At 38.7% G+C, this 25,309-nt stretch overlaps 1 protein-coding gene across 1 annotated transcript in view; it reads right to left on the minus strand.

Moving 5' to 3' along the window:
* Nucleotides 1–25,309, minus strand: part of LOC311212845 (contactin-3-like) — a gene marked incomplete at both ends in the record, with an annotated part of 72,301 nt that overhangs the window by 34,087 nt on the left and 12,905 nt on the right. The window contains 4 exons of the mRNA XM_084292500.1: nt 203–387; nt 1,393–1,495; nt 1,827–2,030; nt 13,180–13,275. Of these exons, the coding sequence (XP_084148626.1) occupies nt 203–387; nt 1,393–1,495; nt 1,827–2,030; nt 13,180–13,275 (588 nt within the window). The remainder of the gene's footprint in view (nt 1–202; nt 388–1,392; nt 1,496–1,826; nt 2,031–13,179; nt 13,276–25,309) is intronic.

Consider the following 25,309-nt stretch of genomic DNA (forward strand, 5'->3'; position numbering starts at 1 on the left):
TTCTTTTGAACGTGGATGTTTATCAGAAAAGTTATGCAAAAACCTGGTGGAAAATTTATCTTCTTTCTCTACAAGCTGTTAAGATGCCTGCAATTTTTAAGAACAGATTTTTGACGGTTTGTAAACGCAGAAGTACTTGAGAGTGGTTTGCATTTCATGTGCAAAGAAGGGTGGGAGAGAGGGGAGAAAGAAGATTTCCTACCATAGTAAGTGAGACGTCCTCTTGCAATGTTTTTTCCTCTTGAGTTCTCAGTAATACATTCATACAACCCTGCATCCTCCTGCTGGAAATTAGGTATTTCAATCATGCCATTGGATTTCCTTAGCTTTATTTTACTCGGAAACGGCAGACCATCAGTTCTTCTCCAGTTAATCTGAGGCACAGGGCTAAATACAAGATAATGGGACTTAAGTAAACAACTTTGCTTCACATACTTGACTGTCAAAATTAGGCACTTAAACTAATATGTAATACACCCCAGAAGTGACAAAAGCTTGTGTTAAAAGTAGTATTAATACTGTACATGACAGATGGTCAGACAGCATGGTAACTGATTTGCATATGCTGTTCTGTTCCTTATCCTATTATTTGTAGCATCACATTTTTCACGAATATCTGCTTTACTGTCTAAAAGCAACTAAAATTTCCTTTAAATCAGCACTGGCCTCCCCTGAAGACAGGAGAGATTTACACCAGTGCCCTCCATGGAAGGGGAATCAAAGCAAGTCTTCTGCAATTCCCATCCTAGAAGACCCTTTCATTTTCTGATTTCAAAACTTTCCCTCATGTAGCTGGGGAACAGAAGCAAAAGCATACGATTAAGTTACCGTTCTGGAGTTTAAAATTATGAGTGCTTGACAAACTGTCTACAAATAAACTGCAGAGTGGTTAGTAAATACATTTACAGAAACATAAATGCATTCTCAGATCATTTATGAAACAAAAAAGATATCAATTGTGTGTGAAATGTCATTGAGAAGAGGAATGTATTTTAATCTTTATTTCAGCTATAAAGGGAGAACAATATTATGAAAGCATCAAGTATATTTAACAGTAAAATTCAGTGAAAATTCTCACTGACTTCAACAACAATTCCTTTACCCTGAGAAAGTGGAGCTACGTCAAAGGACATCTGCAAAACTGCATTGATCTCATTCAAGAGAATTTGAAATGAAATGTAAATTCCTGTGTTGCCAACATGCACATTTTAATTCTAAACAACTAGAATGACTCCAAAGCTCTTTCCCCTCTTATTCCAAGGCAGTAACTGTGATGGTCAAAGCAAGATCTTTAGAAAAAACTATCGACAGACTGCCGGATGTCCACAGGTGTAGCGCCAATGAACGCTAACATGCTTCAGCTTTGCAGTATAGGTGAAGATGAGAACTTACTTTCCTAGTGCAAAGCATTCTAGCTTCACAGTCGAGCCTTTAGCTGCAGGAAGTGTCTCAGGAAACTGAACTTCTATTTTGGGTTCATATTCTCCCATTACACCTATACAAGACAATTGGAAAAGGTCATATTTCATTTCTGAAGCTACCTTTCTCTCTTTAGTGCTGCATAACATTACATTCAAAATTCAGTTTATTCCTACCACACTCCATTTAGAAATTCGAGCTCAGGGACCTTCCAATGAAATCAGTCAGAGGTAGGAGAGGAAGAGGAAAACACAGCAAATATAGTTTATCTTCTTATAAGCAACCAATATTCTGAGAATGCATGAAAAATTACACCAGAAGATAAAAAAAATAAATCACTGGCAACTAGCTGTATGGAACATAATGAAAGAAGGGGTGTTTAGCCGCAGGTAAAAGGGAAGTCATACCATCGGTGCGCAGCACTAGAGGAGTAGGTGACCCAAGAACGTGGCTGTTTGTCACCGTGCTGGTTACGACACAGGTGTAATTTCCCACGTCTGACGGCTCCACTTTGGCTATGTAGAGGTGACCGGTCTCCTGAGACACAAATCGCCGACTGTCCTCTTGTACAAATGATGGATACTCATTGAAGATCCAAGCAAATGACAATTCTAATTGGTTATAAAAAATAAGTAAAGATGGTAACGATGTTTGGTAGGGTTTTCCACATTTTTTTTTATTCTTCAGAGAGCTTTTTTTATTTATTGTATCTTATACAATTATCATAGAAATATTGCATTATGTATTAAACAAGACCAGAGAACCAGTGATAAAAAAAAAAAACAACTAAAAACATATCAGAAACAAGTGAAACCCCAAGAAGTTAAAACAAACCACTTTTTCAATGAAACCATACCTCTTCCAGTAGAAGAAAAATGTGAAAGGAATTCAAAATCTTTTACAAAATAATATTTTTTGATCTACTCTCTTAAGACTTAATATGACGGGAAGAGGAGTAGACAGCAAAAAATGAGACCAGACTTTGTTAAAATGGAAATATCATTCAGTATCTACTTAGCAGCCCAGCTAGATACTTAACAGAAATGGCACAGGAGTATATGCAGCTGAAAGGAATGTCAAAAGAAGTAAAAACACCTAGAGGAGCTCAGCACACAGCAAAACTGTGTTTTTCACACAAAAATTAGATCTTTGCATGAAATGGCAAACTGGCCCTCACTGGAGTACTTTACAGGCATTTTAAAGGAAAACTAAACTTCAAAAGACAAATCACAAGATTTGGCAAAAACTACATTTAATTTTTTTTCCCTCTGAACAGCACTCTGAGCTGTGTATCCAATTCTAATTGGCATGTGAGAAGCCATGTGCCTCTTTCATTCATATCCTACAGAATGAAAGGAAATTAATTTTTAATGGTTTTCCAGGCAAGAAATAATTTTTCACCCAAGTGCCACTCAGCTGAAAGTTTATAAAAAGATTAGAGCTTCTGCAAGTGCTAATTAGAAACGATTATAGTTTGATTGACCTGCCTTGGTGCTAAAATATCTTGTAGCATTTGCACTGCCCCTACAAAATGGAGATCATTCTTTTTTTTTGCACAGGTTTAATTTGAAAGTGCATACATTTGGATGCAGTCACCAAAGGAAGGGTTGGCATTTTCATAACCCCCACAGCCGAGTATGAACATGCAGCCAGGAAAGCACTAAGCCAACAGAATAATTTAACAAAAGGTAAGATAGTGCAGATAAAAAACACTCAACAAATTAAATTATTAAAATATTTATGGACTGGTTAATGCAAAAAGGGCATCAAATGAAATGGCTTATCATAATTGCATTTAATTTTCTTCAATCAATATTTAAACTCTTTCCATTACCATAATTTTGCAGGAACAACGTGTGTGTGAACAATTAACATTCTCAGGAATATTCTCAAGAGTTGAACTTTTGTTATACTGGGAAATTTTTACTGTTGGAAACAGTCAACTATCCTAGTTGTGCAGCATGTCTCCTCCAATGAAACAGAGCCAAAAAGTTTATTCCTAGGTAACAGGAGAAGTTGAATTAATTTATCACAAGGAAGTCAACATGGATTTGTTACAAAAAGACAGAGTAGTTAGTGCAGTAGGAAGCAAAACCTTGCGACAGAGCTTGACTTCAGTAAGACTTCTGAGCTATGCCACAACAGTCTCATAAGGAAGACACAGCCAACAAAAAAAAAATACCCTACATAACTGTTCTCCCATCTTACAACAAGGCGTCAATGTTTTGATGTTGAACAGAGAGGGCTTGAGTAAGTAGTGATGGGAGGGCCATTGGTGGTGCAAGGCTCTGGCTTAGGTTCAATACTCTATCACAACCACTACGAATAGTGAATAAATAAATGCATAAATAAAAAAGATGACAGAGAGGACACCTACAGAGTTTGAACGGGACCACAACATGTGTATGGTCTTGCTAAAGACTGGAAAATTACTACATTTTATGAGATCTGTACAGGGCTGAGAGCAATCATAAGAACGGGGGAAAGCATAAAGTAGGTATCAATTCAGGAACAGTAGGAAAAAAATGAAAGATCTACATTTTCAGCTTTATAACACACTCTAAAGTTTGGGAAGTCGCAGTATTAGTTCTGGTATTTATTGAGCTACTTGTTTTCCTTCAACTCAATATCTTATTTCATTCTAAAACAAAACAAAACAAACAAAACCAAACAAGACATTATTCTTAACATTCAACGGGGATGGACATGTCTGTACACCAAGCAGGACAAAAAGCAGCTTGATTTAATTATCTTTATACTGGGCTAATAGTAAATTCACTGAAATCAGTCATTATGATTATGAAAACCACGCAAAGTGTATTTCAGTTTAATCAGATCCTTCGACAGCCTATGAATAAACACTCCTGGAAAACTAATTTCCCATTCAGCATACATTTTCATTGACTCTCTTAAACACAGAGCATTTCGTTACCAGTGCCCCACAGCCACTATCTCATTCTATATTTGCTGTACTTTACAAGATTGTATTCTGATTTTCCCCCCAAAATTCATATTAAACAACTTGTTCTGTGATTTATTATGTTTACACCCCTTGCTTGTTGCTGATCTTACAGCACCTCAAGGGATATAAATTCACTCCCTTTCTGTCAATTACAAATTTTCAGTTGATTTTCTGTTATAAATGAAAATAATACGTCTCTCCTGGGCTTCCTCAGAGATCTAAGCCTTTGCTTTCCAACACATTTTTTCCTTATTTGGAGACCATACATGGATAAGGTATTGGAAATTACAGTTATTACTCAATTTTTATTTGTTTACTACATCATGGTTGGCTTCTACTCTTTACTTAGTATTATTTGATTATTATTTACTGTGCAGTTTACCAGCCACAACATGCTCATACTGTTCTAGGCCCTTTGTGCACTTAAATGTTCAATTAAAAAAAACTCATAAAATTGCCTGTCATTTTTAAACTGAAATTTTATAAGATTCTACAATTAAATCACCACAACTGTTGTGGTCTGCCATGGCCATTTCCTGCCATCTGCGAGCTTTGAGAAAACTTCCTATGTAAGAAAAATGTAATGTTGCTAAAGGGACATAGAGGGGAGGAAAGCCCCACACATTTAGTAGCTTTTAACTGGGTTCAAAACTAGGTCTTAAGTACATCTAAATGCTTTTGAAGAAAAATTACTTTTAATTATATTGCACATTTCCTTTTTAAGACAGACCTTCATATCAGTGGGGAACCACTGAATGGAGCTGGAATTACTTTATTTTTAATGAACAGAATGTTAGAGTCAATACAGGTTTGGGGAATTTATAAATGAATTCAGAAAGTCAGCACAGCAAAAGCTAGAAAACAGCAGTGGAGATAGGCCTGCAACAAAGGAGCAGGATCATTCATAAAGCTGGTTTGATACACTAAAGCCTAAGGTCTGAAGGTCTTCTCTACTTATCATTCCCCCACCGTCTCTTAATCCTTTTCTTCTGGACCGCCACTCCTTTACACCTATTTAATACGCATCAGCTAGTTCCCTAATTCACACCTTAAATGAGATTTCTAAGACAGCCAGAAGTAAATGATGTGAATAATATTGTTCTGAAACTGATTGAAAGTTCTTATTTTCAAAATTGATTACATTTTGGTTACAGAAGCTGATGTATCCATAAGTAATCCTGAAAAGAAATGGATGTATTCGATTTTGGAGTGCACTGAGCTGACTCAACAACATTTAGGGGTTCTGTTTTTTTGTTGCTGTTGGTTTTTTTTTTTTGGTTGTTTTCATTTTTAACAAAAGAAGTTTCATGGCCCTCATTAAGCCTGAAATCCGTATTATTTCATGAAGTCCTACAATTTAGATTTTAAAATATTCTGTACTAGAGACATAATAGGAAGCTGAAGTATCTTGCTATTTTCTCTTCAATTACAATTCTGCCTAAACCACAGGATTGCATATGCCTTCAAAAAACTGTTTGTAAGGGAGTAATCAGAGAAAATTTAGTAATGATACCAACTGCAATTAAAGACATGGAAATCTGGAAGAAAACCCAAGTATTTTGAAATTATCTACCTCAGAGTTAAAATTAAAAGTAATGGGAAAGCAACTCTGATTTTGAGAGGATAATGACAGATTACGTAATTATGAACAAAACCAATTAGTTTGTCATTTGGCCCAGCCTCAGCTGAAAGCGTGAACAATGCGGCACCTCGCGGCTATAGGCCGCAGTGTCCATCTGCCAGCATGGCCCTGTGCGGGGAACACCCTGCCAATGGGACATTAATTAATTAAAGGTAGGGAGTTAAATCTGCATGAGGTAAACATGCACTGAATCCCCTAAAGATGCTCTTTTTCTTGAAGAAAACCACCTTGCTGCAGCTTAATCCTGAGAGGACTGCACTACTGCGAGGTTAGGCCGCTGTACTTCTGGAGGCCCCGGCGCCATCATGCGCTTTGTCTTGTATATGCTAGCTTCAAACTTCTCATAACTACCTCTCATTTCTTAAAGTAGATATAATTTGCCTAAGTATTTTGCTCACTAGAATGAAGAAAACTGTATTTCTGCAATACATCCAACACATAGAGACTACCTCTGGCATTGCCTGAGTCAATGAGTATCTGGTTAAAAGAGTTCTGTCACCATACTAGATGAAAAAAGTTGGGAGTACAAGAGCTGCTGAAATTACCCCAAAAACTTTTAGAATAACTTTCTTCTTTTGCTTAAAGGTATTTTTTGTTTATATAAAATGTAAATTGTATGATGGGAATCTGAGTCCAACTACAAAAGTGAAGAACGTATCCTCAGAAACTCATTTTATTCCAGAGTATAATGGGAAATACTCTGATTTGAAACTAATGTATACCATTAATCTTTCTGGCATAAAAGGTGAATTATTTTGTAGATAAAATATAAAAGATCAATTTTCAGCATGCTGTGCAGGTAATTAGGCATGCAACTTCTGTGTATGGAATAACCCACAACAATGAGAGCAGTGCCAGAGACCTATGTAATGTCTTGCAATTTCAATCTACACATTTAATAAGAATATTGAAATGTTTCAGCTTGAAGTGGGATCCTTGCAATTTCAGCTAGCACCTAATTTTCATTTTTAAATGGAATATGGTAACAGTCTGCTTTTTTGATTCTGAAATGAGCTAGCATGATGTTAAAACAAAAACAAAAACAAAAAAAAAAAAAAGAGGAAAAAAAAATGTAGTTCCCTGAATGTAGTTACACTGGGAACTGTATCTACTATGCCACAGCTATAGGCTGATGTAGTGGTGATCAGACAATCCAGGTGGTTACCTCAGCATGGCTGCCACCAGTGACTAAGCTGCAGCACCGTAAAACAGTCCATAAAGAAAGGTCTGTCCTTCTCTGTACTCAACATTTTTCCTAAAGACTTTCAAAGCAACACCAAATGCAAAGCACACAACTGTAACTGAAATGTAGACATTTCTAAGCTCATCCTTGGGAAACACAGATATTCAAGACTGGCAGCATTCTTTCCTTATTAATACAAAAGAAAAACTCACGTTAAGTACAGTTCCAAACAGTGTAACCACTGGAAAAGCAGCTCAGCAATATGGCCTTGCCTACTGCCTTTTTTGTGCCCTCGTCCTTGCCCTCTCCTGTCACACGTGTGATTTGACCATTAGCTAGTGCTAAGTTTCAAACCGAACGTGACCTTGTAATACAGAAATGCTCCTTAACTGGCAGGTTAAATGTTGCTTGGTGCTCTGAAGGAAATCCAGACACTAATGGAAAAGTCTAACAAAGTGCTTTTCTGCATTTGGGTTCCAGTGCTGAATAAAATCCCAATTTCTTTTGCCCTGTAGCTGTGAGGGATGATGGATTAGTTTCTCTTTATCACATTTCTAAACTAATTGTTTCAGACTAGCAATGTCATTCAAAATGTACTGGCTCTGATCAAATTGTTCATACTCCGGACGTATGCACAAAAGTAGGAAACTGCATTAGGAAGCAATATTTAAGCATATACCCATTAGCCATATCCATTTCAAATGACAAATTATTCTTTTAATCACATCCCTAGAACTTTATATGCAATCGCTCAGAGCATTTTCTAACAGCTCTGTTGTGCCTTCTCAACAGTTGAAAGTATTTTAAATTGCTTCTTGCGTATAATAATTGAGGATAAAAAGATGACAGTTTAGCTTGTTGTTCAAATATAACACATCTGATTTATTCTGAATGTTAAATACTAGTGACATAAACTAAGGAAAATACACAAGTGTAAATTTTCAAAGAAATATTCTAATGCTTATAGTGGTAGTAGTAATTAGTGGCAAACTTCTACATGTATGAGTTCAAATTTCTTTGGAAAAACTCATTTAGGAGAAGTTACTTGGGAAACCCTTGTGAAAAACAATTACTTTCTGTACTCTTGTTAACAATGCCGTGATCAGCTCTGAGTGTGTGCTGGGATTGCAGCCTCTCCCTCCTGCCACATTCTAATCAATTATCCTATTTCTAAAGGAAAAATTAAAATATTTTAGTAGAGAAGATAAAAGTGATAGAAAAATCCAAAGAAACAACCTAGGGATAAAAACAATTTTGGAAGAGAAGAGGCACAAACCCATTTGTGCATATGCATTTTAACATGGAGTTAATAAAGAGTTCTGTAAAGAATCTGGAGTGGTACTTGGCTTGTCTAGTTTGCCCTTTCCCAAACTGGAAACATGCATCTGCTGCTACAGGTTTCTTAGACTGGTTATAGACTTTCACACTAGCTTAAAAGCACATAGCATATAGTAGCTGCACATGTTGCACAAATACATAAATAAGGATATACTAATTTCAGTCAATTTTACTTCAGCCTGGAACACAGGCATATCAACAGAAAAGGTGCATTAGGAAGACTGGATTAGATAAAGTGCAGAACACAGAGAAAGCATCTCTCTGTAGCATTGGTTTGTTACTGGTGATGAGAATAAGGCTTTGACAGAGAGAAATCATTGTAAACTCCAGCTGTGAACATGTATTATTGTCTCTCGTATGGACAAATATAAGTGTCTCTCAGGTATCATTTGATTTCAAACTGTCAGCTGGAATTTGTGCTGCTGCTGATGACGACACCAGAAGGGCTATTGCAAAACATATATTTTTAATAAAAACACCATATCTCCTTGGCAGACTGAGAACGGCTTGAGAACGCTGTGGAACAATTTTTAAGGCCACTGCTTTTACAATATTCAACTTGCTATTCTCCTTAGAATGCATTTTTGAGCAAAAACCTCATAATGTGCCTACTGCAAGGATGATTTATTGTTCATGCCCAGATGAGTGTCATCCACAATCTGCAACAAAAGCAAAAGTAGATGTGCAAAGACAGGCTGCTTTGCACCTACTGAAAACACACAGATGGGCAGGAGAAAAACTATTCTGGAGTTCTCTCAGCTTGGTGTTGCTTTGTTTTAAAGGTATGAAATGTTTACAAAGCCTGCAAAATTAATTCAATACACAGCTCCTTGAAAAAATCACACATTGTGATTCAAGAGTTGTGGAAAACAAATAAATAGCCAAAGCCTCAAAATATTTCTGGCGTTTGAGATACTTTCCATGCTATGTTATTCATGAAGCATGGTCTTGCTGGAACTTGCAGGTCTCCAAATGGCAGTACAGAGACATGAGCAAAAAATTTACAAGTCTAAATACTAATTTGCAACAGACATGACATTATTCACTGAATGATTTGTCATACCAAGCAGTGAGCAATAAATTGGGATCTATTTTTCAGTAATCTAATATTGTTTCAAACCAGCATGTCACAGCTTTAAAATAATAAGCTGTGAGCTAGATTGATCACTATCATTCAAATATGGCCTCATTTATCAATTAAGTCTTCATTTGTCGGAGCATGATATTAAGATGGAGAACATTTTTTCTTCTGTATTTATGTAGAAATATATTTGCCATATCGGAGGAAATAGGAATACACGTCACACACAGCTAATCATGAATACAAAGCAAGTGGAATTTCCTCCCAGAGCTGTAGGCAACAGCTTGTTGGCTCCACAACATTCTTGCCATTTACTTAAGTTCTTGTGGGTTATGTTCACATCTCATATTGTATCCACCAACACAGAACTTACTCCTCGCTCTTCGGGCAAGTCTGAATGCCTTGAAAAGTGTGAATAACCACCAGAAAAATCTTTACCTCTACCTTTATCATAATTTTCTCTGTGTATAAAGCAGTTCTGAAATCAACCCAGACAACATTAAGAACACTATGCAACACTGCTTTCTCCAAATAATATAGAAAACCTCAAATTAATAACATCTTCTGAAATCCAAATTCACTGTTAAATTAGTAAAATGGACTGTATTAAACTAATAGAAAACATAATATTAAGATAATAGAAATCATAATGCCTGAAGAGAAAACTACATGATAATCAAGACACACACAGAGTAGCATTAGTAGGTAATACCCTAAAGGAACTTCCAGATTTCCTTTACTCGGGGCTTTGTCAGTCCTTAGATACTGATTTTGGAACAAAATCAATAGTAGAGAAAAATCATTTTTAGATCTCCATATGTCTAGCCTTTTCAGTTCTTGGCAGAATGGAAAAAATCAGCATTTCATGATTTTTTTTTAAACCTGCTGCACGTTATTATACAAAATTTAATATTAGATATGTTGAGATGTTTGCTACATCAGCACTCCTTGAAAACCATCAAAGCCATACCAGTTGCACGTTAGAAAGTCAAAACAGCTGTATACAGTTTAATGATTATAACAATTGAAAAAGACAGCAATAGACCTACATAAATCAATTTTAGATGTCATATTACCTTTCAAATATGTGTGGGTCATAACTTGTGAAAAAAAAAGTCTTTTAACAGGTTACCTCTGACAGAATTAAAATTATATACAGAAATATTGTCATGTATCTGCAGAACAATGACCAATGAGCGCCTTAATTACCCAAAAATCGCTGTTCAATTAGAATACAACTTAACACAAAGATAAGAAAAAAATGCACTTAAATTATTAAAACTTTTTACTTCAGTTTTACTTAAAAATCCCAAACCAATAGCAATCATTGAGTCACACAGACATCTCCATTCAGTTAGAGCTATAACACAAAAACAAAAAAACACCATAAAGATAGGGAACATCTTCACAAAGTCAGTCATTCATTCCATCTCCCATTCAGTAAATCTCAAACAAGACTGCTAAAACAAGGAATGATAAAAAGGGAAAATGCATTAACTCTTAAGAAAATATTGGATTGGTTTGTAATGCAGCTTACATTTAAGCACAGAACGAAAAAATGGATTGGTGCACTCAGCTGGAAGCATCGAACACCCTTTTCACTAACAGCAAGTTAAATGGAATTTCACTGTTGGTTGAAATGGTAGATGTCCATACCCTCATGGACAAAAGTATTGCCAATTGCATGAGTAATTTGCTCCCCATTGAAATGGATATTCTTATTACTTACATCAGTATTTGTAGCTAAGATAAGCCAAAAAATATGCCAAACTGCAGAAGGGAAACAATTTCATTTTTCCATACTGCAAACTGCTATTTCTTCTGTGATGAACATTGGTTTATATTTTTAACTGGAATATTGTATATAGAGGAATAATCATAATTTAATCAAATCTCTTCTCAAAAGCTTCTTAAACCTAAGTGCAAATCCCCAACAAGCTAACAAGAGCTTAGAAATTGTGCAAAGCAGCAAAATATACAAGAACAATATTTTGGAGGCTAAAGGGAGAGAGAAAACCAGGTATTTGAGAAGGTTTTCAGAATTAGTATTGCATAGAATTTGTACACTTACTTGATAGCTCAGTCCAACAAATACAGAATCAAATAATAATAGCAATGATCGGCCTACAGATGTGGAAAGGGCTGAACAACCATCAGAACCCCAAATAGCTCAGGTCAACTCTAAACTATCCCAGACAGATTATTAACTCATTCTTAAAAATAACAAACTCATTCTTAAAAATGAAAAACTTCACTGGTTAATGCTCCAATTCACACACAAATCTGAGGATTCTCAATTCTACTTGATAATTCACAGAGCTCTTTTTTGCACATGAATAACACCATTAGTGTGGGGGTGTCAATCAAATCCCATCTGCTGACTGTGAAGGGAATCCTCACCTCTCCCACCTGTTGATTTAAACCTCAGCTCTGAGCAACGTGAGCATGTTTTACATTGCCTCCTCTTTAACACCTCAAATGTTCATAGTGCAGAGCTGTAGTTAGTTATGCGGCCACCTCTGTGCACAAATGCATGGCACGCGAGTGTGGGAATGGTTGGGGTGATTCAGGCTCTGGACTGCACATAGAAGCAAAATTTAATCATTCTAATTCTTACAGATAGAGAGGAGAATGACCCATTTTCTCAGCAGCTAAAAGACAAAGCTGTTGTAACGCTATAAAGATGATTTAAGAGTACATATCGGTTTGGAAAGAGAAAAATTCTGCAAGCTCAGACAGTTGTAAAATTGCCACTTTATGGCTGTGTCTGCTCTGCCAAATTTAAGAGGCCACAATACCTGTATTATTGTATTCACAGTGTTTAGCTTATATTACCAGGTCTTTGCAATCAAGTCTAATGTTTAATGTTACAGAACTTCAATAATGAGACTCTTTATCAATAAAAACCAAACCAAACAGCAACAAAAAACAAACAAGAATAGTTATTTCCAAATATTACAGGAGGCTCAATAATAATTAGTTGAAAAATGAAGACAGATAAATGATAAAACGTCCTTGCAACTTCTGGTTCCCAAAGAATCCATATAACTGGCTTTCTCTTCCCCTCGAGACGGCAATGTTTTAATTATATCAGCATCACTGAATTATGCTACAAAACGCCTTAGTTTCAAGAAAACATGCATAGACTAGAATAACAACAGACAAGAACAGAATCTTTGCAACTGTCTGGCCATAGAGAAAACTAGATTCACTGAGGCTTGGCAATTGTGAAATTGGGTAGAATTTAACTCCAGAAAAGACTCAGTTAATTACTGGAAATATCATAAAGATTGGACATGTTAAATGCACAGTAATTGCCAGGGACAGAAAGGCAGTTCAAGATAAAAGTAAATTCTCCTGGGTGCTGCCCTCCCATTTCTTCTCCACTAGCTTTGGGTTTGTTTTCTTTCTCTTTGCATTTACTTCAGGAAAGCAGGTTTCGCTCTCGCTTTCCCTGATGGACCTTCCTGCCAGGTTTCTACAGTGACACACAGACATTTCCCCATCCCGACAACCGGCCCTGGTGGAAGCAGAAAGCCGCAGGTGCCCCTTACCTCCTGCACGAGGCGGCGTGCCACAGAGCAGCACAACTCCCTGCCCCTCTCGCACCGACACCGCGCTCCTCATCTTCGTCCGGGAGCTCTCAGGATCTGTTTTTGAAAAAAAGATGAGCTGGATGTTAGGAGACAGAAAGGCAAAGTGCACAGGGTTTCATGTTCTCTAGCTCTTGGTATCGAGTCTCAGGATGCCAAGAGGTTCAGCGATTTCAGCAGCGCACAGCAGAAGAAATGGTTGTTCTGCACAAGTGAGGATGACAGAACTGGGACTGAAGTGAAATAATTTACAAGAACATAATGAAAAGATCCTATGGGTAACTTTGTTCTTACGCTAGGCTTACGCCACCCTAATTATGCTAACTAAAAAGGAGTCATAAAAACGGGTCTTTAAGCCACTGTTTCTTCTGAAATGAAGGCTCTGATGAAAATAGCATCACAATCCTACTGAGCTCCTTAACCAACTGTATGTTAATGCTAATAATGCAGCTATAGGGAAGAAGGATGCATGTCTTTAAACAGAAAAAAAAACTCAACCACCTCCCCACGGGCAGCATTATCAGGCTCATCCCTTGCAGCATGGCTAAGGTGAGCGCCTTGCTCCTCAGCATCCTGACCTGGCACCTGGCCTGGTTTCGGGTCTCCTGGGATCATTTTAAGCTGTATAAGAGGGGAAACAATTGCTGCTGGCTATGCATAAATGCAAAATTGTAGAGCAGCGGGATTTGTTATAACTTTAAATTAACTTTCACTCTAAACTTACGACTCAAGATCTGAGAAAGTATGGCCTCGTTGTAACCCTCAATTAAGCTGGATATAACCATCAATACGCACTGACAGTGAGGTTCTACCCTAAGAGAGACTTTTCCCCGAATAATCTCATAATAAAGCCAAACAGAACACACTTCAAACAGCACTAAGTCAGCTAGTAATCTAAAACAAAGTTTTGTCTATAACTTTGTAAAGGATATTAATACATACAGATGCTCAAAAACCTCGAGGTGTCCTTAAAATAAGTCTGGCTTTATAACAAAGCATAACAGCAGTGAATTGACCAGCAATAGCTATTTCCCAAAACATAATATTTTTTAATATTGAAAAGCAACAGCTGCTACAGCCAGCACACAGTGATTAGAATTTCAATGCTTCATTAAAAAAAATAATACATTTATTGCCACAATAAGATATTGTTCTGCTATTCTTTGTTACTGAACATAGGAGGGTTTCTTGAAAGGGCTGCTTACAGCTTTCCAGCTGAATTTCTCTGCAAATGCATTTCAAGGACCAATGTCTTCTCTCACATAATAAGTTTGCATCCTTCAGCTGGACGTGTTTTGGAGTTTGTAAACAACCACAACTGAACTGATTTTTCTAACAGATCAAAATAGTCTGCGCCACAATTTGTTTCAGGCCTGGTAAGCATCCTTCTCTTCCCTCCATCACGATATAAACACCATAGCCCTCCTGAACGATTCCACTGTGTCATGAAGTGGGGAACAAAAAGCACCCCCAGTACCTATATCCCTGCTGGGCAGCGAAAGGATGGCTACAAAAGCCCATGCTGGGTCGTGGAGCACCAACCAGAACGGGTAAAGATCTCCAATGACACCTTCACTTGCAACCTTGTGACTTTTCCCTTCTTGGATTATAGACCTTTGTTTGCTGGCATACCCCAGAGCAGGAAAGACATGCTACTCCTTATTTGGACAAAAACAGCTATGCAATTTGGATTTTAAAACTCAGAAGTATATGTAATTAATGCATAAAATGAACAGACTGGATTTTACCCCCTTACACACAACCGCTACAAGTCGTAAATCTTATGTATTGCTTCTGTAATTAATATGAACTAGTTCATCACTGCTTTCTGAGCGTGTACGTTCATTTATTGCAAATGCAGCTCTTTAGAAACACAGCTGTCTCTGTGTCCAACACACCACGGGACTAGGCTGGTGCAAGTGGGAAGGGAGCGACGTGGGGAACGCGTGCTCCGACGCGCACGGTGTGACCCCGCCGGCACCCTGCTGTGACCCAGTCTGATCTGCTGCAGTTTTGGGCTGCAGCAGGTATTCATCACTGATTGCAGGTGAAGATTGCTGTCATGGGGGAATATTTTTTTGGGAAACACGAGGCAAGCAGAATCCATCAGAATACAAAGAATATGAGCCCTATTACAATGAAAGAGTGATTTTTCGTTAATTAGCAGGAAGTTCTCAGTTGCACCTTGCAGAGCGCTTGAAGTACCAGACTAATCAGACAGCTGCAGAAATATCATCACTTAATTCATTTAGATACCTTCGTGATCACCAGCACTGGCTGCTGACACTTCAAAAATAATTATAAATTACCACGGAAAATAGCACCAACATCATCTATTAGTATTATGCAACAAAGTCCAAGCCTCTGACCTTGGAAAGCGTTTCTTGCTAATATACAAGATTCTGGTCTGATTTTCAGGGGTCTCTGTAGCATAATTCAAAGCATTATAAAGGTCAAAGCCAGACTTTCTCTGTGGAACAGCAGGAGATACATTTAAATAAAGCCAGTAGCCCCAACGCAGTAACATGAGGAAGTAGTGCTGTGTCTTCTTACAAAACCAAACGCAATTGAATGAAATCAATGGCAAGGAATATTAAGTTCCCATAAAACTGATGGGGTAAACAAAATACTGTAAAATGTGGGAAAATAATGGAAATGCTTTTCTGTTACAAATTGAATTGTTTCTCTGAAATGATGGGCTCTTATCCCACAAATGTCTTAATAGGTCAAACACAGCTGGAAACAAGGAATGAAGGTAAGAACAGGACAGAGGATGGCTTTGGGAAGTGTTCGGGAAGTGCTGAATCACAAAACAACGCGCTTTTCAGCATGTTTCTGTGCAGTGCTATGCAAGACGAGGAAAGGCCCAGAGTAGGCCCCTGCCTCCTCCTTCGGAAGCAGCGATGGCTGTGCCTTGTGTCACCTCTGGACAAGGAGCTCCCGTCTGGAGAAGCTCTGCAGGAGGCACTGATCATCCAATATTTACTGACCAAAAAGTGGGGAGAAGGGGTGTTTGCTTTGCTTCATCTCCCATCTGGCCTTGGTTCTCCTCTCTCTTCCCGTAACTTTCTATTGCACCCCAGCACAACACAGGATGGCAATAGCCCACTGTCCTGTGTCAAGCAATGTATGTCTGCATTTTATCTATTGATAGATGGATGTTCTTATTCGTCACTGGATTTGTACAAAGGTTTTGTCTACTTAATTAAAACACTTAATTTCAGTGTTTTTGATAAGCTTCGCTTGCCTACATTTTTTTAATCGTTCCTTGCGTTTGTTATGGCCCACTTTTATTTCCTTTCATTTGAAATGTTATCATTCCAGTAGGAAACAAGCAGCTTTATTACGTAACTTGGTCAGGTAAAATCTCTAATCTTAACACTGAAAATAGTTTGGTAAAAAGGTTATAGAATCAGATTTTACAAGAAATAACAATCAAAACTAATCTAGAACACTGTAACTTGAAAAGCAGATGTTTTTATTCTAAATGTCAAAGTATAAAAAGGCAATAAAGCTTACAGTTTGCAACTGAATCATTTTGGATTCCTGAAACAGCATTGTCCTCTCTGCTCCCCTAATACCTGCATTTGCCTCATTGCTTTAATACATGAAGTTGCATCAACTGAAATACACAGACCGTTGTGATAAAATGGAACAACAACAAAAAAAAGTGTAATTCAGGTTTATTGGAAAGCCTTTTGTTCATTTCAGGCAGCATAATCAAATGTGTTCTTGTTCATACAAACAGCAAGGCTATAGAACCTTGCTATCCCATTGGCTTCTCTCCAGTCAGGTTTCAAGCCTCAAGCACGATGCTAAGAAAGATTTCAGAAATATGGAGCAAAAGTATCACATGTACCATTTATACTGCTACTACCCTGGAATAAGAAGTTCACTGATACCTGTCATAATTATAATAAAGGGGTATTTAAAATTAGGAGTGGCAGAGCATACAGAACCTAAAGCATGTTGTAGAAGGTAAAATGTGTCCACCTGCTGTCAACAGGTTAGAAAGAAAAAAAAAAAAAAGTGATGTCCTGGAGATGAACAGGATTTCCGCCAGGTTTCCAACTCCATGTCGCCCAGAAGCAACCAAACATCTAATCACATTTAGATCAATTGATATTTATTGTCAACACACGTTTATTAGCAATTCTACTATGTTTTGATAACTGCAGAAAAATGGTTCGTGCTCTACAAACAAAAGCGTCCCCTGACAAACAGAAAAAATATGTATTCCATTACTTTATTAGACTCATTCTTCAATGCAGCAGAACTTGTTAAATATATTTTATATATAATTTTCTACTGGTACGATGTTCAAGTACCTCAAATGAGCCAGAGATCCAAATCTTAACTGTTTCCTTCAATATATAATTCTAAATGATGAACTTTGTTCGATGTCAGCACATAATTAAGTACTAATTTACAACCAGGTCGCCTTGGTACAAGTCACATTATTTAAAAAGAAATGAAACACCAATCTCTCAGCTCTCAAGAATAACAGCCTAAGCACGTTGTAATAGCTACGTTGGTAGTGACAACTTCTGGAGAAAATAAGATAAATCTGTTTCTTTTTTGAAAGTGCTTTCCCACCACCTACATTGCTTACGCACACAGACATTCCCTGCTACTCTATATCCCAAACTTGGCTCTATCAAGGCATTTCCAGGATCATTTTATACCTCAAGACAGATACTAGCAACTCAATGTATACTTGACATAATTTTAAGCTCCTTAAAAATACTTCTGTCTGCTTAGGAAAGGAGAAAGGAGCTGGGATACGTGCTCGGTTAGCCAGAACACACTGCCTGCAGAGCTACTGCACAGGGAACAAGTGCAATAGAGCTGCACAGGGAGAAAGTCAGTCCTTCTGCTGACTTCACTGGGTTTTGGATCGAGCCTGTAAGAATAACGTGGGGAGGAGCAAAAGGGAACAAAAATTATCTCTATAATCATCAATTATTGTTGGGAGGTGGAAAAAAAAAAAAAAGTAAAAAGTTAACAGCACAAAACTGAACATTGCTGAAAGCACACAGAAACTGTGTGCTTTGTCACTGGAGAAGAAGTTTGCTGCCTACTGGAGAACTATCTCCATGGTTTCATTTTTGTCATGCTGGTATTACAGGGAAATCATGTAATTTCACAGCAAGCTCCACAAAATCTCTTGATGCCATGACACATTGATAAACTTTCATTTTACAGAACATTTATCTGTAGGAAGGTAACTGTACAATACGTTACATATACACTGTAATATTCTTCAAGCCTCATTTTAGTATGAGAGGAGTAGCTCCCCCATGACTGGCATACTTTCACAGCACAGGAGCAGACAGCACCAGAGCATCGCTCATTTGAACATGGGAGCTCAGTATCTCATATCAGCAGAAATAATGCTAATAAAATGCAGCAAACTTATCCACAGATCCGGTGGGACAGGGACGAGGACCTGCAGGTTGTGTCTGTTGATTGCAACCAGTGTCTGACAGCAAGTCATGCACGCTGAGCAGGCTCTAACAGCAGCAACTCTCAGTAGCAAACTTATTTACGGAACACTCGCACTCCTCAGCTCCACTTAGTCACTTGGGGTACAGCAGAAAACATGCAACAGGAAATAAACACGGTTACACCAATTAGGTGAGAATCATAAAGCAAAGTCTCTGTTACATAAACACACATGAAAACCTAAAAACACATTGGCACAGACACATCAAAGTGGATATGAAATTCCAGGGTACAAAAAGGCGGAAGAGACTGCAGAAATAAGGGAGAAAAAAGGGAAGGAAGAGAGATGAGATGGGTTTGTGGGCTGCATGGAACAGAAGGAAGAGATCAGAGATAGCAGAGAAAAGGAGCAGTAGGGAAACATCAATACATGTTGACTCAACTTCTATGCTATCTGATGAGCAGATTTCCCCCCTCCCCCCCTTTTTTTAAAAGGCATTTTGCATTGGCAAAAATACACTGAAAAGAACTGGAAAAAGCAACACTGCAAGGAAAATGCATGTTTTGAAGGAAAAAGGATTCTCCAGTATTTCCAAAAATATACTTTCTCAAATTTCAAATTATCTGGGAATTATCCCTTTACTCAAATTTACTGAACAAAGCAACTCAAGCAATTTAAGAAATACCTCAGGAGGGAACAATGTTTGCTCAAGCAAATTATCTCACAGCTGAGTTCTCACATGAAACAATATTGTCCCCCCAAAGCCTTCCTAGAAGAAGCTCTACAAATATCCTGTCTCTAAAGCACCTCTATCATTAACTACTCATGGCCACACAGCGGGTTTGGGTTTAGTGTTGAACTATCAGGCTATTCACATTGTTGATGAAGAATTACAGCCGTGTGCTACTCACATTGTAATAGCTAAACAGATGGCTAAATGCACTGCCAGATCTAGGTTTAATTACCTGAAGGTTTGTTTGTGTACGTAAGCAGCCATATTTTGACTTTCCTCAAAATATAAATAAAAGACATCTTGTGACACTTCATTTTTTTCTTTTTAAGTACTGAGAACATGTTGATACAACATGAGTTTATTATTATTTTGGCACTGGCTTCACTCCTTTATCTTTCTAAAGATTGCAGCCCTCCTTAGAGAAATGGACATTCTCCAGCAACCAGTACTGAGCAGAGCTGGGTTGTCACCCCTATTACCAGGACACGGGTAACCAAAATCTGTCCTTTCCCCACCTCACTTGGTGCAGAGCCCTTGGCAGAAAGCCACTAGACTCTGATTAGAGCCATGTGGACTATAACAGATGTAATGATGACAAATAACAGATACGGCAGATGAGTAAGTGTCCTATCAACAGATGTCATACTACAGCTGTTGTTTCACACCTAAAAACGCACCAACTTGTCTGCGTAAAAACCTAATATTCACAGACCTTCAAAATATTTATAGTTCTCATCTCAAAACACGGCTAGTACCTGGCTTAAGCAAAACACTATAAAACGCATGAGCTGATACAGAGCTGCAGGAATACCAAGGATGCACATGGAAAGCTGCTAAGAGCAGTTACCTCCCACACAGCTAATTAAAAGCACGTCCCCTGGAGGGAAGCGTGGTGTCCTTATGGGAGGGACTGCTCCAGATTCACAGAGCAAACCTCCGGCCTTAGGAGACTGCAGACGGCGTCTTTGAGGATCAGATTCTCCAAAGGTAAAAATCTCAACAGCTGTCCAACCCTGAGACACGCGTTTCTTGCTGTGATTAAAATGCTGAAGTAGCTTCATCTGTTTGTTCTTGTCTCTCCAACACCCGCTTCTCAGCTAGCAGGCACTTCCAAGGGAGCATGCACCTGAGGGTGAACTACAACTCTCTATTTAGTCTTTTGCCAAATAAAAAAAAAAAAAAAAAAAAGCAAACCTTAACCCATGACTTGCCCTGGCAACACTGCAACATCACCTATACCATTTTCTTTTCCTGAAGCTCTTGCATTTCACCTCTAGCTCCAGCTGCTGTTCTGTATTTTTAATTTGAGCCATTTGTTGAGGATCCCAAGAAGCTCATGGATGGTTACTCAGCTGTCACCAGACCTGGATTCTATTCTCCTTGACAGAAACATGGGTCTGTGCACCTTCCAAATCCGTGTGGTCTGCCTGGAAAGCTGACAAGGACAACGACATTTCAGTCCTGCCCAGCAGGCTTCCTCAAGGGCACAGAGTGCCGCCCAACAGAAAAAGCAATGTGAAGTTAATGTTTCTTTGGCAGCCTCAGTTTCCACCAAATGTGAAGGTGAACACGTCTCAGGCTGTCCAAACCCAGCTGTAATCATCATGAGAGGGAGACAAAACCCAAGTCACCATTCCAGTCTGCACGAAACCAAACAGCCCAGCCAGGCACTCGGACTCTTTCTAAGCCATGACTGACTATAATTTTAGCTGAGACCCCAACTCAGGGGAGGGGAAGACATGGGAAGGGATTTTCCCTTCTATACCTACGGTACGGTAGGAGGGACACGCTGCAGGTACCTGAACCCTCAGCTCCTCTGAGAGGCTCCAGGGAGCAGAACGTGACGGAGGTGCTGCTTACAGGCAGCAAAACCAAAGACCAGGAGTCAACCCTACCTGAACAGCCCAAACCATCTCAAGGTGATCTGGTCTCATTTTGGAACCACTCAGAACAGCGAGTTAATTATTTGTAACAGTCTCCAGCTATTAGAGCAGCCAATTTCTTATCTTATCTAGAAACCTCTCCCTTCCTCAAGTGCTGCTGAGCGCATTTAATTAGTTTTCGAGAGCCTGAATGTTCACTGGAAGATGTCAAAGTATTTTGCACCTAAGGCATGCTGCAGTGGGGAATGAATACATGGCAGCTCGTGCTGGGCAGTGGCTCCACGTTCCTGGTGGGCCATTTAGGAGAGCCCGATGAGCTGACAGCCTTGCAGTTGCTTTAACACACACAGCGAGAATTATTTACAGGTGCTGCAACAGCGCTACTTAGCTCAGCTGAAATATGCTTTCGCTGTAAGCAACTTTCTTACACTTGTACCCTCTCATCAATGGGAGTCACAGCACTCAATAAAAGAAATGATTTAGACCAGAGTGAGCACATACCACGGGAGCAACCAAACGGCACCTGGCAAGGCAGCACGAGCTTTGCAATAGCTGATGGCTGCATGCTGCCTGCCTGCCTTGCGAGTGGCTGCACAAGGGTGTCCGATGTCATTTTGGTTGTAGGACCACATCCAAAGGTCTAAGGTTGGTGCCAGATAAACTGGAGGAGTGATAATTAAAACTCTGCACAGATCAGCAGTGGTAGTGAGTTATCTACCTGCTTGATAATGGCTTAATATTGAGTTAAGTTGTATCACAATATCCAGGAGATCAAACAGATCTTCTAACAGTTCCCACTGCTCCTTCCTCTTCAAAGGACAGCAATATCCTATAGCACAGATTATTCTCTCAAATCTAAGTGCTGTAAGCACTGCCTTTTATCCTACCACAGAGCTGCTTGGTTCCTACCTTCTACACTAATACCTGCTAGCCAGCCTGCATGGAACCGAAGACAAGATCTGCTGACTGCTATTAAAGCCAAAATTTCGTTTGCTTTGTCACACATCTACTTCTGCATCTCATATCCTCCACAAAACCCAAATGGACTTTTTGGTGTGCGCACCAGGGCATTAGTCTGGTTACAAAACCTCTTTCAGTATTTATTATATCTGGGTCAGAGAAATGGTTGATATATTTAAAATCAAGCAGTTTAATCCCCACGTGGATAACAAATCCTGTGTTTTGACTCATGAGAGCATGAACAATGATTATTAAGTAATTAAAGAGGTAAACAGACGATAAAATGACATTTGGTCTTGCTCAAAATCAACTGGTATTTGATACTCCACTGTCCAGAGGAAGAACAGGAGAACCTTGAGAGCACGACTTAGAATAAATTAAATTAATTACACAAAGCAATGTTTTGTGAGAAGAGTTCACTCTAACTTCATTGACTTTGACACCTTATATAGTGACAAATGCAATTCAGGGTCTATGGCAGGCAAGTACCATGCTGTGCTCAAGTGTCGTGCTTTCAATCAAACCCACTTGCAATGCACAGCAGTGCCTCTCCAGCTTCTAGAGCTACAGCTCCTTCCCACTGACACTGGGATGTGAAAAGAAATGGATTTTACCCTTGGAATGGGAGTTCAGAACAGCGTTTGGGTCCCACAGTTCAGATACAGAGCTCAGAACTGGAATCTGCAGATAAATTTATCAATAATGAAAGATTTACTGTGAGGAATAAAGGTTTCTAAAAAGAAACAAGATAGTAATTCCAGTGAATCCCCAGCGGAAAAACTAGGAGTAAAACAAAAACACAGGATGGCTAAGACATAACTGACTTAAAGAGAGGTCATAGTTTCTTTTAACTAGAAGTGAACAAAGGTATTATACAGAAAGTTGAAAGGGTAAATAAAATAATAGCACATGCTATTAAGAGGTGAAGTTCTGAAATACCAGAACTAAGGAGGAAGGTGGCAGATTGCTAGCCAAAGAAGCTAAGCATTCAAAAAATCTTCTGGAAATAACATTAAATGCAGACAGGAAATTTAGAAATATTTAAAAAATGAGATCTTCAAAAATAGCTGAATACTTTGCTCCCATTTTCAAAGAGGAGAAAAGCCAAGCAGTATGAACAACTGATAAGGAAGTGCAAAGCTCCACTGTTAACATCAAATATTAATAATCTGAAGCACTGCATCATACACATCTCTGGTACTCAGGGAGTGAGAAAGGAAGCCTCCTGGCAAATCATGAATAAGAGTTCAGAGAAGAGAACAGATGAGAAGCAGCAGCACTGTAGAACCAGTTTCTAAGATAAGAAACTCAAGAAATTACTGACTCATTTGACTGTTTAACTTCACTACTGGATAAAATATTAGAACAAAGTAGAAGTCATTAATATAAAAACACTAGGAAAATACAGATCATTAGATGTGATGTTACAAGGATGCAACACGCAAGGTTGCCATCTGACATGGTGGAGCTTAGAGTATATGTCCACAGATACAGTTTCAACCCATCAGCTACAAATGGTTTTTCTCCAACAGCTCTGCAATCCCAATGCAGCAGGAATCCAGCACGCTGCTGTACAACACCCTCCTCTGGAGTAGCTGTGGATGAATGCAGGGAAGCATCAAGGAGCTACGTGTCTTCGAATACTAAGTGTACCAGGTTGTTCCAAGCTCTGGTACAAAGGAGGTGCTCCCAAGGCCTGCAAAGTACTAACATAACTCAAAAAATAATACGAAGATGACAAATCACCAATTTAACTGAAGTTACTTCCATACAACACTAACATCTGAATGTTGTTTAGCTGTTTTTGGTATAAGGCAATTTTGACTTGCTTATTACCATGGCAAGTGGTATCAGAAAAACAATATCTGTACAATCCTTTAGTAAAAAGCTATAAAAAATAAACATGCTAAGGAAACAAGCGAAGGCATTTGAAATTCAAGTGGTAAAGAGGCCTTCTGCCCAACTGGTGAGTTCATCTTTCAACTTTACTTCATCCCCTAAAACCTAGTGCAAACAGATCGTTCTTCTTTGCTCTTCTCACAGCAACAACAAGTGAAAAAAAGAAAATGCAGGGATCATTTGAGCACGTTAACCTCCTCGGAAGAGAAGGGAATGAGACGAACCTTTAGAGAATTGCATTCCATCTGCCTCTGCAGTAATGGCATTACACTTGAATGAAAGCAAAATTATGTGGAAGACTCTTAGTTTACTGAGGGGTCAAAGAGATGACAGCTGTGGCAGGCTGCAGTAAACCTTTAATATGCCATGATGTACCGATGTGCACATCCTTCAGTGGATGAATAAATGTGGCTGAACAAGGGATTACACCTGAGCAAGCAACTGCATAGATTAATACATTCAGTACCAGACTATTCGACAACAGAAGCTGGGGAAGCAGAGAAAAAGCTGCCCACAAATACTTCTCTGTTCTTCTGTGATTCTGTTTATGAAAATAAATACAATCCCAGTGCTATGGAATCAAATTTAATAGATTGAGACATATACATACGGAGAAACCCCCCAAAACACAGTGGGGCCTCAAATCTTTTTGCTGGTATCTGAGCCGAGTCTTAAGTGACAGATGCTTGACGTGCAGATTGATCTCCGGTGTAAGCCAAATTGCTCTGTGTAGGGTGGTGTAATCCTCAGAAGTATATTGTTAACTACAATTTAATAAAAAGCCGAGGGCTGAAAAAATACAGTTTCATAAAAAAGAATGAAGATCTCTCACTGCACAGGGCTGAGAGAGGTAATAAGAAGAAAATAAAAAACAGGTAATGCTTCTCTTCTCATAAGTATGGAGAATTTCCCTGGCTATAAAGTCACACTCCCCACAACTCACTCTGTGTAAATTATGTAAATATATTATCGATAGGAGATAAAGACACAAGCAATGCAGTGTAATAGGGATAGTTCTGCAAGTTCCATCACTTCGGTATTAAAACATCTCCTTTACTTAGCCAGTAGCTGTACTGACAATAAACCTCGGGAGGCAGACTGGGTAGGTTGGCAGCAAATCAGAGCCCTCAACAACTGTGCTTCAAGTCAGGAGATCCCGAGCAAAGACAT

Source organism: Netta rufina, assembly GCF_964035555.1.
Source record: "Netta rufina genome assembly, chromosome: 10".
Taxonomy (NCBI): domain Eukaryota; kingdom Metazoa; phylum Chordata; class Aves; order Anseriformes; family Anatidae; genus Netta; species Netta rufina.